The sequence below is a fragment of the Mirounga angustirostris genome, unplaced genomic scaffold (assembly GCF_029215605.1).
Source record: "Mirounga angustirostris isolate CCGP_5_RB_7025 unplaced genomic scaffold, mMirAng1.0.hap1 SCAF_10, whole genome shotgun sequence".
Classification (NCBI taxonomy): domain Eukaryota; kingdom Metazoa; phylum Chordata; class Mammalia; order Carnivora; family Phocidae; genus Mirounga; species Mirounga angustirostris.
In genome coordinates, this window is record NW_026991718.1 from 24,571,717 (window position 1) to 24,587,387 (window position 15,671).

The 15,671-nt window shown below is 51.0% G+C and overlaps 1 protein-coding gene across 1 annotated transcript in view; it reads right to left on the reverse strand.

Annotated features, from left to right (window-relative positions):
• Nucleotides 1-284: 284 nt before the first annotated feature.
• CAPN13 (calpain 13) overlaps nucleotides 285-15,671 on the reverse strand; it is a 53,144-nt gene continuing 37,757 nt past the window's right edge. Inside the window, 11 exon segments of the mRNA XM_064573514.1 lie at nucleotides 285-311; nucleotides 874-929; nucleotides 1,939-2,073; nucleotides 4,098-4,173; nucleotides 6,020-6,088; nucleotides 7,663-7,721; nucleotides 7,833-7,890; nucleotides 11,164-11,271; nucleotides 11,580-11,616; nucleotides 12,654-12,772; nucleotides 15,244-15,255. Coding sequence (XP_064429584.1) covers nucleotides 285-311; nucleotides 874-929; nucleotides 1,939-2,073; nucleotides 4,098-4,173; nucleotides 6,020-6,088; nucleotides 7,663-7,721; nucleotides 7,833-7,890; nucleotides 11,164-11,271; nucleotides 11,580-11,616; nucleotides 12,654-12,772; nucleotides 15,244-15,255 — 756 coding nt within the window.

Genomic DNA, 15,671 nt, shown 5'->3' on the forward strand with positions numbered 1-15,671 from the left:
CCTCACTCATGACTTTCAGGCCACACTCTTTCATAAATGTCCACTGGTCATTCCACCCATGGTTTAAATGAAGCCTGCAGCATTGGCCTTGAAATTCAGAGGCCCTGAGAAGTTGAGCCCTGGCTCACACAGATAAGGGCTCTGTAATCTCTAGGGAGGCTGCTCTCGGGGCAAGAGTCTTGTGTGCAGTTCCTGGAGGAGACAAGGAGTTGTGCTCCTAGAAGGAAATGATTCTAGAACTGCCATGTCTTACCTGGACTCTGGAGTCTGCTCTACTCCCCGCTTCAGTTGTACATGACCAGGTTCATCCACTGAGAAATAGGCATCATCATTATGACATAGCTTAAAATTTGTTTGCTTAATACAGAGCAGGGCAAATGGTACTGCCTTCCTTGAAAGATCTCAGTCTAGTCTCATCAAACCTTTCCAGATAATTCCAACCCAGCAGGGGGTCTCAAAGCCCCCATCACTGCATATCTTTTGCTACTCCCTGAGTAGCTAGGCATGAGAGGGATAGCTGATGTCGACCAGCTGGCTGGGCCAGGAGGCTCTTTCTAAAGCTCAGTAGGAATAAGTTTAATATACAGTGAGCTCAGCAGGTGTTCTTCATTCCCTCTTGGATTTATGACTCCCACATAATCTTCTGCTTTACTAAGCTATTGGAAAAAAATAAAATCCGTCTGCCAAGATCCTAAAGCAGCCTTGGCAGCCAGCAATATATAAAGGCCCTAATTGGAGGCAGGGGGGGACAGCAGCTTGGCTGGCCTTTGACAGACTATCCAATATCCTCAGGGAGAAAAACTCCCCCTGGAATCAGGAGAGGAGAGGTGGCCTGGGACTTTGTCCTGTGTTTTGGGGAGGAAAGTACCTCACCTCCATTTCTGTCAGGTAGAGTCGTTTTCCATCCTTGGAGAGGTTCCGGAAAGTCTCTAAAGAGGAGGAGAGGAATCAGGAAAGGTCAAGGGAGATAAAAGCAAATACAGTGATTCTATGTAAAGTACTCTCTCACTCTCCACAGTGTGCCCAGCCTCCCTCCTGTCTCTTCCCAGCCAAACCCCACACCTGTGGGACAGCTCTCTGTGACCACTCTGGCCCACACACGCCTCTCCCTCTTCTCATGCCCTTGCACTCTGCACCCTTCCACATACAGCTGAGGGGTTGTATGGGCCTGTCTTATCAAGTGTTCTATGGGCACAGTTTGGGGAACCCCCCTTGTCCAACTGAGAATTCTCTGGAGGTTTATGCCTCACCCTTCTCTTTTATGCTCCCAGGGCTCTGTTCTCTCAGTCTTTATTAACTGCCTGGCTCAGAGCTGTGGGGTTTGCAGAGGTGCCTCATGCTGGGGATGGGATGAGGATTAGGATGAGGCCAGACCCCACTTCTACCCCCAACACAACTCTTGAACTATAGTATGGCTTGGGGTTTCACATAGGATTTCATTGGAAAAAAGGGGGTAGGCTGCTAAGAAGTGTCCAAACATCTGACCTATATAGTTGAATTTCTGGAGCCTTGGGAAAGCCCCCCCTCTGCCCCCACCTATTCACTTGTGTGTGAATTCCTTCAGCAGAGACCCTAATCATTCATTGCAAGACTATAGTGTAGGTTTAAATGGTAAACAACATGAAGAGGGGACACAGTGAGTTAAATTAACCTTGATCCTAAAAAATACACTAAATAGGGTGATGAGGAAATGAGAGACCTGGGATAAGGGAATGTCCTGGACAGAAAGAGTACAGAAGGGATGCAGGGGACCCAGGCTGACTATACCATTACACAGGCTAAGGTTGGCTCTGCCTCTTGGAGCAAGGGCTCCTCATGCAAGACTCCAGTTCACCCTGCTACTGAGGCCTTGCCTAGGCCTGGGGCAGGAGTGCGTTCCTGATCCTCTCCTATGTTTCTTGGTCATTGTGAAGGTCTCCAGGATGTCACCCAGGTGACACTTTCTCTCCATGGTTTCAAGTCCCAACAGGAGGCAGACCAGGCTAGGGAAGCTGACCCTGCCACTGTTTTCACTGTACCGGAGGGTCATGAGATCCAGCAGCTCATTGCTGATGGAGGTCCCTGCAAGGAAGTCTGGGCCACAGGGTGGGTTAGTGAGCCGGAGGAAGCTGGGAGCAGGTCCGGTCCTCTGACATGCAAAGTCTGAGAAATGCGCCTGGAGTGGTGGCCTTCCACCACTGTTTCCTATTTAGTCTGGCCCAGGCGCCCATTCATTCCACTTCATATTTTTAATGGTTCTCTTGTTGCCTCCTTCTTCTTGGCTGCTGGGCCCCAGTGACATTGTTGTGGAGTTTGGCCAGATACCAACTCCAGATACTCAAGACACTGACTGCTCTGGGGGTACTTCAGCCTTCATAATTATCAGATAATTCCCATGTAAACAGGGAGCTTCCAGGACACCTGGAGTTTGCTCCCAGCCCTACATCCATCAGGCCTCTCCCCGTTGGTGACCTGGTGAAACCACCTTGTTTCCCAACCCCATTACTGCATGTGGGTCTTAGGTGTGAACGCCGCTAGTGTGAGCAAGTGTGGTCCCTGGAACTGGGAGATTCAGTCCTACGTTGGTGGATTAGGAAAGAGACTGGTCCTCAGATAGGAGACCACAGTCAGAAGGTGGCCACAGGTGGGTGAGACAGAGGCACCTTGCTCTCTTTGGGCCTGGTTGTCCTACATGTCTAATTATGAGGTCTGGGGGGCACCAACCCCACAGCAGACAACAGCAAACTGGCAAACGGCCATGGCTGCAAGCTTTGGGGGTCAAGCAGAACCTTGCAAGCCAAACCATCCATCAAGGGGGTGAGCCTGGTGGCCTGTGGGCCCCTTGCACCAGAGATATTTGGTGTCTCCAGCAGCATTAATAAAATAAGAATTCGAATGCCTTTAGATAGGCCAAGCACTCTCCAGCTCGCCACATTCAAAAATCACCCTCTTTTCTTATGGTCAGCTCCATGGCCCCTTTCAGTTATCTGCTTGGTCTTTGAAGACTTTTTAGTTGGATTCCAGCTATTCTCTATCTGTCTCCCTTTCATTATTCTGGAGTCATCAGTGTGGTCTCCTATCAGATTTCGTTTTTTCTATAGCTATTCAGGGGTTTTCAAAGTGCGGTCCACAGACAAAGAGCATTGGCCTCACATAGAAGCCTCTTAGAAATACAAATTCTTGAGCCCCACCCAAGCCCTCCCGAATCAGAAGTTTTGGGTGAGGGGTGAGGCTCATCAAGCTGTACTTTAACAAGCTTCCAGAGGGTTCCGGTGCATGCTCAAATTTGAGAACCACTGCCCTCTGGTATGAAGAACAAAGGGGAGGACAGGTGCTAAGGCAGGAAGAGGCTTCTCCCTGCTCTCCAGGCTGGGGGCCCACGGGAGGGAGAACTGTGGAGCATCTCCTTCCAGTGTTTACCTGGGGGGACTCTGATCTCACATTTTCTCAAGGAAGGTGGCAGTTTTCTGACTTAACCTTTGTGTGATCCATTTCACCCACCGGTATAGGGCAGATCATGACTCCTGATCACAGAGTAGTTGAGACAGTCAAATGAGATGACATGAGTACAAGTTCTCCCTGAACCCTGAAGCTTTTAGGCGTCCTACCGTATCCTTATCATCATCCTAGGACTGAAAGCTCTTGCCTTCTTGAAGCAGACAGATGACATTTGATTTCACTTAGCTCCAAACCCTCTGTGAAGACAGTGCATCCACCTGCTCATGAGGGTGGAACCCTGACAGCCCAGAGGTTGAGATGGAAGTGCGTCTAAGGCAAGCTTGAGTTCTGAGAGGGTATCAATGACATGGGGTGTTTTCACACAGTTAGAGCTGTTTGGAGACAAAAGGCGACTGGGAAAATTGACTGGCACACAAGAACTCAGGTTGGGGAGGATGGAGTCTGAGTCCTGAGCCTGGAGGCCAATAGAGGCTGGTGTTAACCGGGGAGGACACAGAGCCTACTGCTCTGCTCTCTCCTGACCGTCCAGCTTTGCTGCACCAGCCTTGCCTACAGCATGCGAGGGGTGTGCACTCCTCTCTCTCTCTCTCTCACACACACACACACCCCACCATCACCACAGCCCCAGTCATGATGACTCCGAATGGCCCCTGCTTTACCTGTATCCTTTATAGCCTTCCACAAATCCAAACTCAGGAAAACTCCAGAGTGATTCTGGGTGTTCTGGAAAACACTCTGATTTGGGAAAGGAAGCAAGAAGTCCATGTGAGTGCCCTCACCCATCTTAAAGAGGAAGTCCTGGGGAGAGAGAAGTCCTGGAAATCCCTTTTCCACCCCAGGAAACTGTTCCAATAAACCTTGAGTGGATTGGGCTCAGGGGCAGCTCAGCTAAGGCCCCAGGGAGGCAGCAGGGGGAGCCACCTGGTAAAGCCGACCACCCTGGCTGCCCGCTGTGGGGCTGTGGGTTCCTCTCCCAGGCCTGCACCTTCCTCTCTCCCAACCTCCTTTCTGTCCTTCCCCACCTCCTAGACTGGGCTCCCGACACATGGCAGATTCCTGTGTCTGGGAGGTGTGGAGCTCTCTCAAGACTTTGCATAGGGTGGTGGTTAAAAGCACAGAATTTGCAACCAAACCACTGGGTTTAAATGCTGGCTTGACTATTTACCAGATGTGTAGCCATGGGCAAGTGACTTCATCTTTCCAGGCCTCAGTTTCCCCACCCGCAGTGCAGTGCCAATTACAGTACGTGCCTCATAGGATTGCTGCTAGGGGTCAATGAACAAATGGTTAGGAAGAGCTTAGGAGGGTGCCTTGTAACAGGTAGTGAGTACATGTAACAGGCAGGTGGGGACCGCGTCCTGGGTCCTGGCCCACCTGCAGGAGGGAGCGGCCCTAACACAGCCTTGTACAGGGCGGCTCTCCTGTACCCCGGACTTTTCCTCCTCTCCCTGGTTCTCACCCGAACCCTGATCAGCCCTGCACTTCCCGGGTGAGAAACAGCTCGGGCAGGTGACTTGCTGGGAGGAAGCATGCAGCCGCCCCGCGACTGGACTTGGGGCTCCCCGGTTGGGCCTCTGCTCAGCCGCCCCACAGGAATTGTTCCAAGGCAAAATACCCCCAGCAGGTATGTGACCCACCGATTCCCGGGGGCAATGATCACTGTGAAATAGCAGCCCAAGAATGTTTGCTGGCCTTATTTGGCTTTTGGTGAGTATATAGAAAGCCCTCAATCGGGAGTCCCTCACTCATTCGGTAATTTACTACTTTGGTCATTTGTTGGGCCTTTTTAAGTGCCTGCTGTGTATGAGACACTAAGAAAGGTGCTGGGGGAAGCAGATGAACATGAGGGTGCCCCTGCTCTGCAATCTAATGGGGCGGGGGGGGATAGATCAGCCATTACAATGCCCTGTGAGTCCCCTAAGTCAGGGACTAGGTAATACATCCTGGGATAGCCCCACGAGAACACCTTATCTTTTATTGTGGGCTCAGGGGGACGTAACCGGGCCTGGGGGCAGGCGAGGCCTCCCAGGGAGGATTCCTGAAGCTGGACAATCAGGGTGCTCGGTCCTGGCCAAGATCCAAGTCTCAGAGCTGGGGGCTGAAGGAGTGAGTGGGAGGAGTCCAAGGGCTCCTCCTGGACCCAAACGAGGGTCCCTGCTCCAGGGTCTTGTGTACAGTTCTGATGAGCTTAGACCTTGTCCTGAGAACAATGGAGAGGCCACAGGCCACATCTGTGATCTTGTTGTACCTGGCAGATAGGATGGCGAACAAGTGCACAGGGGTAATGTCTCAGGGAGCGGGGGGTGGGGAGGACTGGGGAGGGATGATGCTGGCTGGCAGTCTTAGCTACCGTCCATGGTGATCCCTCTCTCCTTCAACCTCCTGGAGTACCCTTCACCCTGCCACTTGCTTGGGCATTGCCTCGTGTCTTCTAGTGGTACGTGTGGTCTCCCTGAACAAGATGTGAGTCCTCTTGAGGGCAGGGCTGGGTTCCTCTTCTTTCACGCCCCTCAGACTGTGCAGGTAGGGCAGCACCCAGTAGAAATTTGCTAAATGGGACACAAAGAGAAAATGCCGGTACCTAGCAGCGGACAAGCCGGCCCCACAGCCTTGCAAACTGCTCTTGATCAAGCCACCCGTTCACTTTCAGCTGGAGGGGCGTTAAGAGTGGACCGTGCAGCACGCGGGGGGCAGAGGCCCTGCCCACAGAGCCAGGAGAAGTTCCATCCATCAACTAGTAGCTCTGTCAGTCCAGTGTCACCTGGACGTGGTCCCACCCCAACTGCAGACTCAGCCCTGTGTCTGCAGGGGCCTGGCTTAGCTTCATTTTACAGAGGAAAACGGGCAACTGGAAGGGGAAAGAAGCCCTGAGAAAAGGGGGCCATTATCACGTGCATCCAGGGCAAGAGAGAGCCCGGAACACAGCCTGCACCGGGTGGAGTGGGGCCCCTGGCAGGGGAGAGTGGGGAGGATCGTGAAGGGTCACTGCAACCCCTGAAGCAGCATGTGGGTGCAGCTAGGTGGAGGGAAGGAGGTACAGCCAGCCCTGGTCACCCCGTAGCAGTACAATGGGTTTAACAAGAGCTAATTCGAGGAAAAGAATCCATCTCTGAGTTGCTGCAGGGGAGCGGTGGGTGGGTGGGAAGAAGGGTAGAACAGACCTGTATGCTTTGCAGGGCTCCGGCAGACACCACCTCCCCCGGGGTGACCCGCCCTGGGGCTGTGGGGAGCCATGGGGCCCTTCTGATTCTCCTGTGGAGGTTGGGCAGTGTCTCCAGGTGATTCCAAACCAGGGCCAGCAGAGACAGGGCTCGATTTGCGATTTCATCAAGAAGCACTCTTGTTCGACAATGGCCGGCCTCCCGTTCCCAATCGGGCCGTGTTAACAGTGGAGGAGCCCCATCAGTCTCACTCCAGGGAGGCTGCATACACTGAGGGGAGGGTCACAGGGCGCAGCTGGGAGCCAGTCTCTCCGGGGGCGGGCAGGGGAGAAATAGCTCCTTGGAGGTGGCGCAGGACGGGAGTCAGGAGCCCGGGCTTGATGCCCAGCCTGGCCACTGGTGCCCACGGACAGCTCGCTCCTCCCGCCCCGACCTCCGCCGCCTTGGCAGCACTAACGGGGTGCGGCTCTCTGTAGACCCAGGTGTTTTCTCCAAGTTCCAGTGGTTGTTCTCTTTACTGAATTGGGGCTTGTTGAACAAGGGATTTAGGGAAGACTCATCCAGGGTAAGGGGAGGGTGAGAGGGAAACAGCCCCCATTGGTGCTGCCAGGAGGCAGTGCAGAATGATGTTAGGACACAGATTTGGAGGCTGCAGACTCTTCAAATCCAGGCACAACTTCGGACTGGCTGTGGGATTACTTAATAAGCTGCCTAGCCTCTCCGAACCCCTCTCTCACCGTGTGATGGATCATACTTCTTACATCATAGGGGTTACTGCAAGGACTACAAGGAAAGTATATATCCCAGTACAATTCTTGGCATGCCAAGATGCTTGATAAATGACAACCATTGGCACTGTTGCTATGATTGTTTGGGAGAGGTAGTGAGTTAGCATAGAATCCACAGGAACCCAGGCTCTTGCGTGAGCCCTTAGAACCAAAGAAGAGAAAACACTGTGAGTGAAAAGCATTCCTAATGTCCTAATGAGACCCCCAGGGAAGCCCAAAGAGCAGACGGGCTCATAGAGCTGCCAGAGAAGGGGAGAGAAGACTGCAAAGGATACATCCATCAGAGCCACGATGCCCCGGCACTCATCCAAAGAGAACGTGTCCCCTGGAGTTCCTGGGGGTGGAGAACGGGAAGGATGGAAATGTTGGGGGTGGGGGTGACACTAGACTGGCTCAGCAGTGGGGTTGAGGGTGGGGCCAGTAGGCCTGTGGGGTCTGACCTTACCTTTCAGGAGCTCCTGGTTGAGAAGGCTCTGAAGCTGGGTGGCATCCATGTTCAGTCCCTGATCCAAACAAGAGAGGAACGCAGAAATCCCGTCAGTGCTCAGGAGCTGAGGGGCACACCTGCCTTCCTCTGTAGAAGTGCTCAGACTTCCAAGCCTTCGGTTCCCACCCAGCACCCATCTAGCCTGTCATGAAGCCTTTCCCAATTGCTCCAGGTCACGGTGATGCTCCCCCCCTGAACGTCTGTAGTGCTCATCACTCCTGACATTTGATAGCACGTGTGGGTTGCCTTGCACTTCTCTCTTCCTTTGCTATTGGACAGAAAGCAGTAGTTTCTTCCTCTCCACCATACATGGCACTTGGGAACCCCTCGGGAGAAGTGTTGAATGAATCGACTCAGCCCTGTAGGTGTGTTTTCCCATCTGCTTCCAGAAAGGGATGGAGAGAAAATAGGACTGTTGAGAGAGTGAGTGTGAGCATGAGCATGTGTGTGCGCGCAGAGCAGATGAAAGTGTCAGGAATCTAGGCTAAGAGAAGCTGATCTAATGGAGCACATTACTTAGCATTAGTCTTCCTAGCCACTGAACCATAAAGGAAGTCAAGGTTTTCCTTGGATTAAAAACAGGAAGAAATGGAGGCTGAGGGGAGAGAAACTTTTCCCAGCCTGAACTTCTGAAGTTGTTAACTGCATTCAGTCTTCTCCCAGGGACATTGAGCAGCTTTGTGGGGGGCGTCTTCCACGATGATGCCACAGAGAAGAAGAGCGGTGCTGTGCATGGCCATTTCTCACATGCAGGCTGGTAAAAGCTGAGGGGCTGATGTGACATCAGCATTCTGGGAGAGCTTCACATGGGGGAAGGAGCCAGAGTGAGGTCCCTCAGCAGATGGCTTTGCAGAGTGGGATGGGGTCGGGGGGAAGAAGGTGTCTCTTTGGGTTCTTCTGAGAATGGACACCCCACAGACCCACAGACATGCTGTCCTCGGGGTTGGTTGGCTTCACCACCTAACTGACAGCAAGAGCAGCCCCACAGCCTGTCCTCAGGGGAGAACCCCTTTCATTGCCCCTGAGAAAAACATGCTGCCAGTGTTTGAAATTGGTCCTCAGGCCATGCCTCCAACATCTCACTGGCTGGGTTACATCAGAACAGTCGCACTGTGCGCCCACTATCAACAGAGTTTTTTCCTCCAAAGAATCATGGCACCTAACTTGCAGAGCCGTTGGCAAGGAACTCTAACTTATGTGGAGTCACCAACTAGAATATAAGTAGCTTTGGGACACGGACCATGTCTCCTTCCTTCTGCATGTCTCTCTACCCTAGGACAGTCCCTGACCTGGACCAAAATGTTTGAGGAAATGAGGATAGGAATGGAGATGAAGATTGCCTTAAACAAATACCCAAAGAATTGCACGTCTGTCTCCAGCACCTCCACATAAGATTCCCTGAGGACTGATGTTTTGCATTCCCAAAGCTTAGTGCGGTACTTGGAATATTTGGTACGTGTTTGCCAATTGAATAAATGGATAGATGGCCATGACCTGACTCAGAGGCTGAGCATGTCCTTCCTTTCTCCCAGGCAGCCCCTGGGTTATAGTAGCGTCACCACTGTCACGGCTGATGTAGGTAACTCATGGTAGTGGTAGCGTGTCATTGAGTTCACTTAAGGCTAAACAGATACAAGAGATCAGGAGAGAGGACTCAGTGAGCGCGTGCACAGACATTTTGCTTTCAACTTTCCTTTGCGGATACAGCCTTCGAGGACAGTTCACGGGTTGTGCAGAATGACGCCAGGTTGGCCCTGTTCAAGGGTGCTCAGCCAGGGGCTGAAAAGGGGGTGCAGTCCAGTCTATTCCACTTCTGAGCTGTGCACCTTGGCACAGAGCTGCATGCGTCTTTTAATTCCTACAAAGGCCCCATCTAGGCTACCAGTTACCCTCAACGAGGAGACCTTTGGTGGTTGTTTGGAAAAACCCTGATTAGAGGGAATCTGTACCATTTGTCATGTGACAAATTATATTTTTTAATTCAGATGTGCAGGTGCATGAGCCATGCTGCGGATTTTGCCATCTGCCCCTGAAGGAAGCCTGGTCTCAGGTATCCTAATTAGGTCCTGCTGATTGCCTCGGGGCAGTAAACTTAGTTTGGACATCTGCTCTGGGGAAGCTAATCTGTTTTAATTCAATGCAGATTGACTGAGCACCTTCTCGGGGCCAAGGACAGTGATAGATATTGGGGACAAGGAATGCATAAAATGCCATCCCTGCCTTTGGGAGCTCACAGACTGGGGATAATCATCTGGGCAGATCTTGTCTTGCATCAAGTGAAGTGCCTTCTGAATCAGCCCAGATGTGGACCTGAATCCTGGGCCCATATTGATTTCAAGGAGGTCCATATTGAGCGGCTCCTTAAAACATATTCCCCTCACGACAGGCACATTCTTCATTTCTCCTTGCTTTTCCCTCTGGGCCCAGGCTGCCTGAATAATTCCCTTTTAAGCTGCCTCCTAGTTACCCCATTAGCCCTCTGAATGCCTGGCATCCTTCCTGTCCCTGGCCTCTGCCTGGCCCAAGACTGGCATGGTACACATGGTCATATCTATCTATGACTTTGCACTTCCCAAACCAACATGACTATTAATGGCAAAAGGCCCATTGTGCAGAGCCCTTGGCAGCTGTTTTTATCCTGGCAAGTCAAGGAGTTCTTTATAACGGTTTATTAAACCATTAAGAAAATCCTTTGTGCACATAGGTGGCTTGGCAGGAAAAACACGGCTGGTGTTTTCTGAAGCTGGCTGGCTCCCGGGAGGAATGATGCCAAGGGAAGTGGCAGAGCAGAAGGAAAGATTTCAGGGGGTATTGCCAGTTATTTGTTTAAAGATTTATTTATTTATTTTTTAATAAAGATTTTATTTATTTAACTGACAGAGAGAGAGAGACAGCTAGAGAAAGAACACAAGCAGGGGGAGTGGGAGAGGGAGAGACAGGCTTCCCACCAAGCAGGGAGCCCGATGCGGGGCTCGATCCCAGGACCCTGGGATCATGACCTGAGCTGAAGGCAGACGCTTAACCAACTGAGCCACCCAGGTGCCCCTGTTTAAAGATTTAAAATACCCTCCCACCCCCATCATTAGCCCAACCCTCACCAAGCTCTGCATTCCAGCCCAGATGTCACCCAGCTAGGATGCCACTTCTATCCAGGGCTTGGTAACCAGATCGGTTCTGGAGACATCCAGGGAGAGAGGTTGACAAAATGACCCACCAAGTCACTTTTCTTCTCTGTATCCTGATAAGAGCCTGGTGGCTCCATCACTCATCCCCGTGCTAAGTACTGTACCTGTTGATCATATCTGTGGAAGATGCTTTCTTGGGAGCCATTTTCCGGAAGACTTGCCCGGATCAAAGGGAAAAGAGTCAATATCAAATTTCTGAGGAAAGAAGCTATCTGTCTGGTACAGCAAAGGCACAAGAACCACTCCCCACACCTGGATCTGAGTAGGAGGCTTCATCCAGCAATCGGATAAAACTTGTAGGGGAATGAGAACACCAAAGTTTGTGGAAGGAAGATGACTGGGTCCAGCCTGACCTTGGAGGCTTGGTCTTTTCCCCCCCTGCCCTGCCCTTTTGAGCCATCATCAGCCCATTACGGTGTCTCTGTTTTCATTGGTCAGTGCTGAGGTAAGAAGGAGACAGAAGTTCTTGGGGATAGGATGTGGCCAATGAAGCTGGCCAATGAAGCCTTCACATACCTACCTTTGGTGCTGTAAGGTTGAAATTGCTGCCCAGATTCCTAGAAAAACAGGGAAACAGTGTGACAAGGATGAATGGCTCACTATTTAAAGGAAGCTTGTATATGGAGGACACCCTAGGTGGCACTGGACATTTACACCAAGGATCTGAGTGAAGGGCCCTCAGCACAGTGGGATGTGACGTGGGCAACCATGACAGTCAGCAGACAGGTAAGCATCATAACCACTTGTCCAGTCTTTTGACTGGCCACCATCTGGTCTTCAAACTATTTAGCAAATGGTTCCTTTCACAACCAGATACACATGTACAGTGACCCCCATTGCCAAGACCGCAGATAAGCTTTGTCTTATGTTCCAACCCTGGTGGTACAGTGGCTATCTGGTATGCCGGACTGAGGCACCATCCATGCTCACCTGTTAAGATGGCCATGATTATAGCAATGTCTGCCTCAGGCCCAACAGGGGATCAGGTGCCCAGCAGGATGTGTACTTGTTGATCCCAGTCTTGACCATGGACTTAGCACTCAAGACTCTCCATGACTCGCCTCTGTCTCTCAGGCCCATATTTCACGGTCTCCCTGATGTACCCCACCCCACCCCCTGGTCACATTTCAGACAACTGCCCTGCATGCCATGTATGATCTTCCTGGGCATATGGCTGACATCACTTATCTATACTTCCCGGGCATATGGCTGACATTGTGTTCACCCACTTCCCTCATGCTTTTTTTCTTCTACCTGCACTACCTTTTCCTTTAAGCATTAGACTATGTTTTCCATCAAGGAGTAGCTCAAATGCCATTTTCTCCAAGAGGCCTTCCTCAATCTCTTTTGCCCGAGGTGGATCCCTCTCCTCTGTCCTCCCATATGACTTTGCACTTCTCTTGAGCAATGGCTCCATCCTGTTCATGGTCTACTTGTTGGTTCGGACTCTCTCGCCACCCTTTGTGGTAAGCTTCTTGCAAGCAAGGCCCATGCCATGTCCCCTACTGACACAGTACCTGCAGCACAGGATGACACAATGTGTTTTTATAAAATTAAGTGGAATCAAACATTCAGAAGCCCAGCATTTCTGTACCTGTCACCATCTGGCATTTTCAGGAAGGTTCGGAGCAAAAACCCAACTGCTTCACTGTGGGCAGAGGTGACCACCACGTAGGTCCCAGTGCTCAGACTGAAGTACTTTGTGAGGTTGCTCTTGGTTTTAAAAACTATGCCCTCGATAGCATTTCTTTTTTTTTTTTTTTAAGATTTTATTTATTTATTTGACAGAGAGAGACATAGCGAGAGAGGGAACACAAGCAGGGGTAGTGGGAGAGGGAGCAGCAGGCTTCCCCCGAAGCAGGGAGCCCGATGCGGGGCTCGATCCCAGGACCCTGGGATCATGACCTGAGCCGAAGGCAGACGCTTAATGACTGAGCCACCCAGGTGCCCCTCGATAGCATTTCTGAATTGAGAAAAGAAGGTGGGTGGCAACCTCTTCCAGAAGGGCTGGAACTGGAGGAAAACATGAAGATGATCAGAACACCCCCTGTGTGCATGGGCCCAGCCCCAGAAGAGACCCACCACCTTCCAGACCCCTCTCCATTCACCAAAACAGCATTACAGTCCCTGAAAAGGGAGACAGTGCTTACCTGGATTTTCAAAATGCCACAAATTCAGACTGTTATTTAATATAGATGCTGACACCGCAACGAATGCAAAAAAGATATGGTACATGGTTTTATCTCATTAGGTCCCATAGTATCCTGGGTTTGGGTGTTACTCTCTCTGCTAATAAAGACTTCCATGGAAACCAGTGAAATTGTTCCGACACTGAATTACTTTTGGAGGCCCTGCCACCCCTTCTCTCCTGAACTTTTTACAGTACTCTTTGGACTGTGTAGCTCAGCAGAGTTGGACTCCTCCCTTCCCTCCATTTTGTCTCCCAGCAGAGCCCTGGAATTCCTTCTCATTGGCGAATAATAGGCTCTGATCATTTTCCTTTTATTTCAATATTTTCTTAAAGATAAAACAATAAATATAATGCAGTTCCCATTACCAGATGTCACATGCATATTACATAATAAAAACCCCTTACTAAATAAATTTTCCCCAATACAGTCGAGCATGGGGGTTCCATTTAGAGTGGTTACGCAGCGTGAAATGATTATTTGTGAGCTCTGCCCTGGGAAGAAACAGGGAGAAAGGGAGAGTTTCTTTTCAGAGGGTGGGAACAAGCCTGGGCTACAAGATGAGACAGGAGATAGGTCACTGTCCCCAGGTATGCAGCAAGGGCTGGGTGCAACCTCCAAAGTGACTTTGCTGATGTTAACAGTGGCCCCAGCAGGTTTGGAGCCTGACTTGTGTGAGCCCTTCTGGCAAAAGCAATGATGAGAACAATTCTTCTCTAGAAAGCCAATACTGTCCTGTGTCTCTGGGTTTGTATGTGTGTAAGCACATGCATGTGCACATGGGGAGACATTATGCACAGAAGATTGTGTGCTTCCTACAATCCAGAATTTCCCTGCTTCCCTGCTCTCCTGCCCTCCTCTCTCCATTGGACTCTTGAAGCCTTGCCCAGGCTCCCTATCCTCTAGCTCAGACTTGCTCAGTGGCAGCCAGAAGTATGAGTACGTGGCATGCCGGGAGGCTCTTGGTCTAGTGCAGAGACCCAGCATCAAATTAACGCAGGCCTACTGGCACACAGCCCTGACCCTGTAGTTCTAGGGATGGGGCTTGTGCCTTTTCTTGGGTCAAATCCCCACTCCTCACTCCAGCTCTGGAGATTTGTTCTTCGCACTTGAGTGCCTCCCTGAAGCCCTTCCAGAAATTCTACTCCAATGACCAGGATGCTGGAAATGAAAATCAGATCCTAAACCCAGCTCTGTGGCTGGGCCCCTGGTGTCAGTGGCCTCCTTGCTGCCCAATTTATGCCTGGGCTTCGGAGTATTCCCTGCTTAGAAACCCCCTGTCCTGGCCTCTGTCTACCTATTGGGGCACCCCTGGAAGGCCAGGAGGAGCTTCCCTGGACCCAGAAGCATGCTAGAGATACTACCTGTTGGCTGTGGCTACATCCTTGGTCCCCAGGCACCTGCATCTCCCCCGGCAGCCACGGCCCCCATCCATTTAAGGGGTCTGCATGCTTGTAACTCCATCTGTCCTCCATCCTTACTCTTAAATCACCCTGTACCAACGCCAAGCCAGAATATCTGCTCAGGAGAGGTGGCTATTTGGTTGAAAGAGGAGCTAGATTTGCCCTGAAGGTGCATTTGCAGAGCATGCATCCTGTTTATGGTGGATTCAGGGGCTGACAAAGAATATGAGGCTAAAGTCCCCCTAAGATGCCATTAGCTCTGCTTCTTATCTTAAATAGGAAAGAACGGGCTGCATCAGTCTTATCTGTCAGAGGCCAGATTCCTGAAGATGGTTTCACGGTTGCAGCCCCTCTTAGATTTCAAACCAAAGAACAGCTCGAGGGGTCCAACATTTAGACCAGGACAGCAAAAATATGTCCTGCACAGTTGATCTATTTGGAGATTCTAAGTTTGTATCTGTTACAGGACAGAGCAAGACTGAATTTGCAGCTGCTGAACAGCAAGAGACGTGCCAAAGTTACAGGTGTTGGAAGAGGCATTAACAGTTGCCAATGCACAGCAACAGAAGCATGAGAAGGTGCTGATTCATACCTGAGGGTCGACCTGTAGGGCAGAAAAAGAAAGACAGGTTCAGGAACTAAACAAAAACACGAAGGCAAGCAGATCCCAGCAGCCCAGCACAGGGCCTTGCGTTCCTTCTTCCTACGGTCAGCCTGTTCTCTGCACACCCCACCGGATGGGAGCATTACTCATTCCCTGTGCAGAGATGTGAAAAAAAAACCTAACCTGTTGTAGGCTGTAGGGAACTCAAGGGGAAAGGATACGGAGGAGGAGAGTCTCCCTTTGTCAGCTCAGCCACATGTGGTTACTTTTTATAGCAATGATGATAAAACCAAGGGAAGGGCGAGATGTCAATAGGGCAGGGGTAAGACGGAACCTAGATCAAATGTCAGTTTCCCAGCATCAGGAGTTCCAATGCGAGGAAACGTCTTTTATTCCATCATGCCACTGTAAAATAT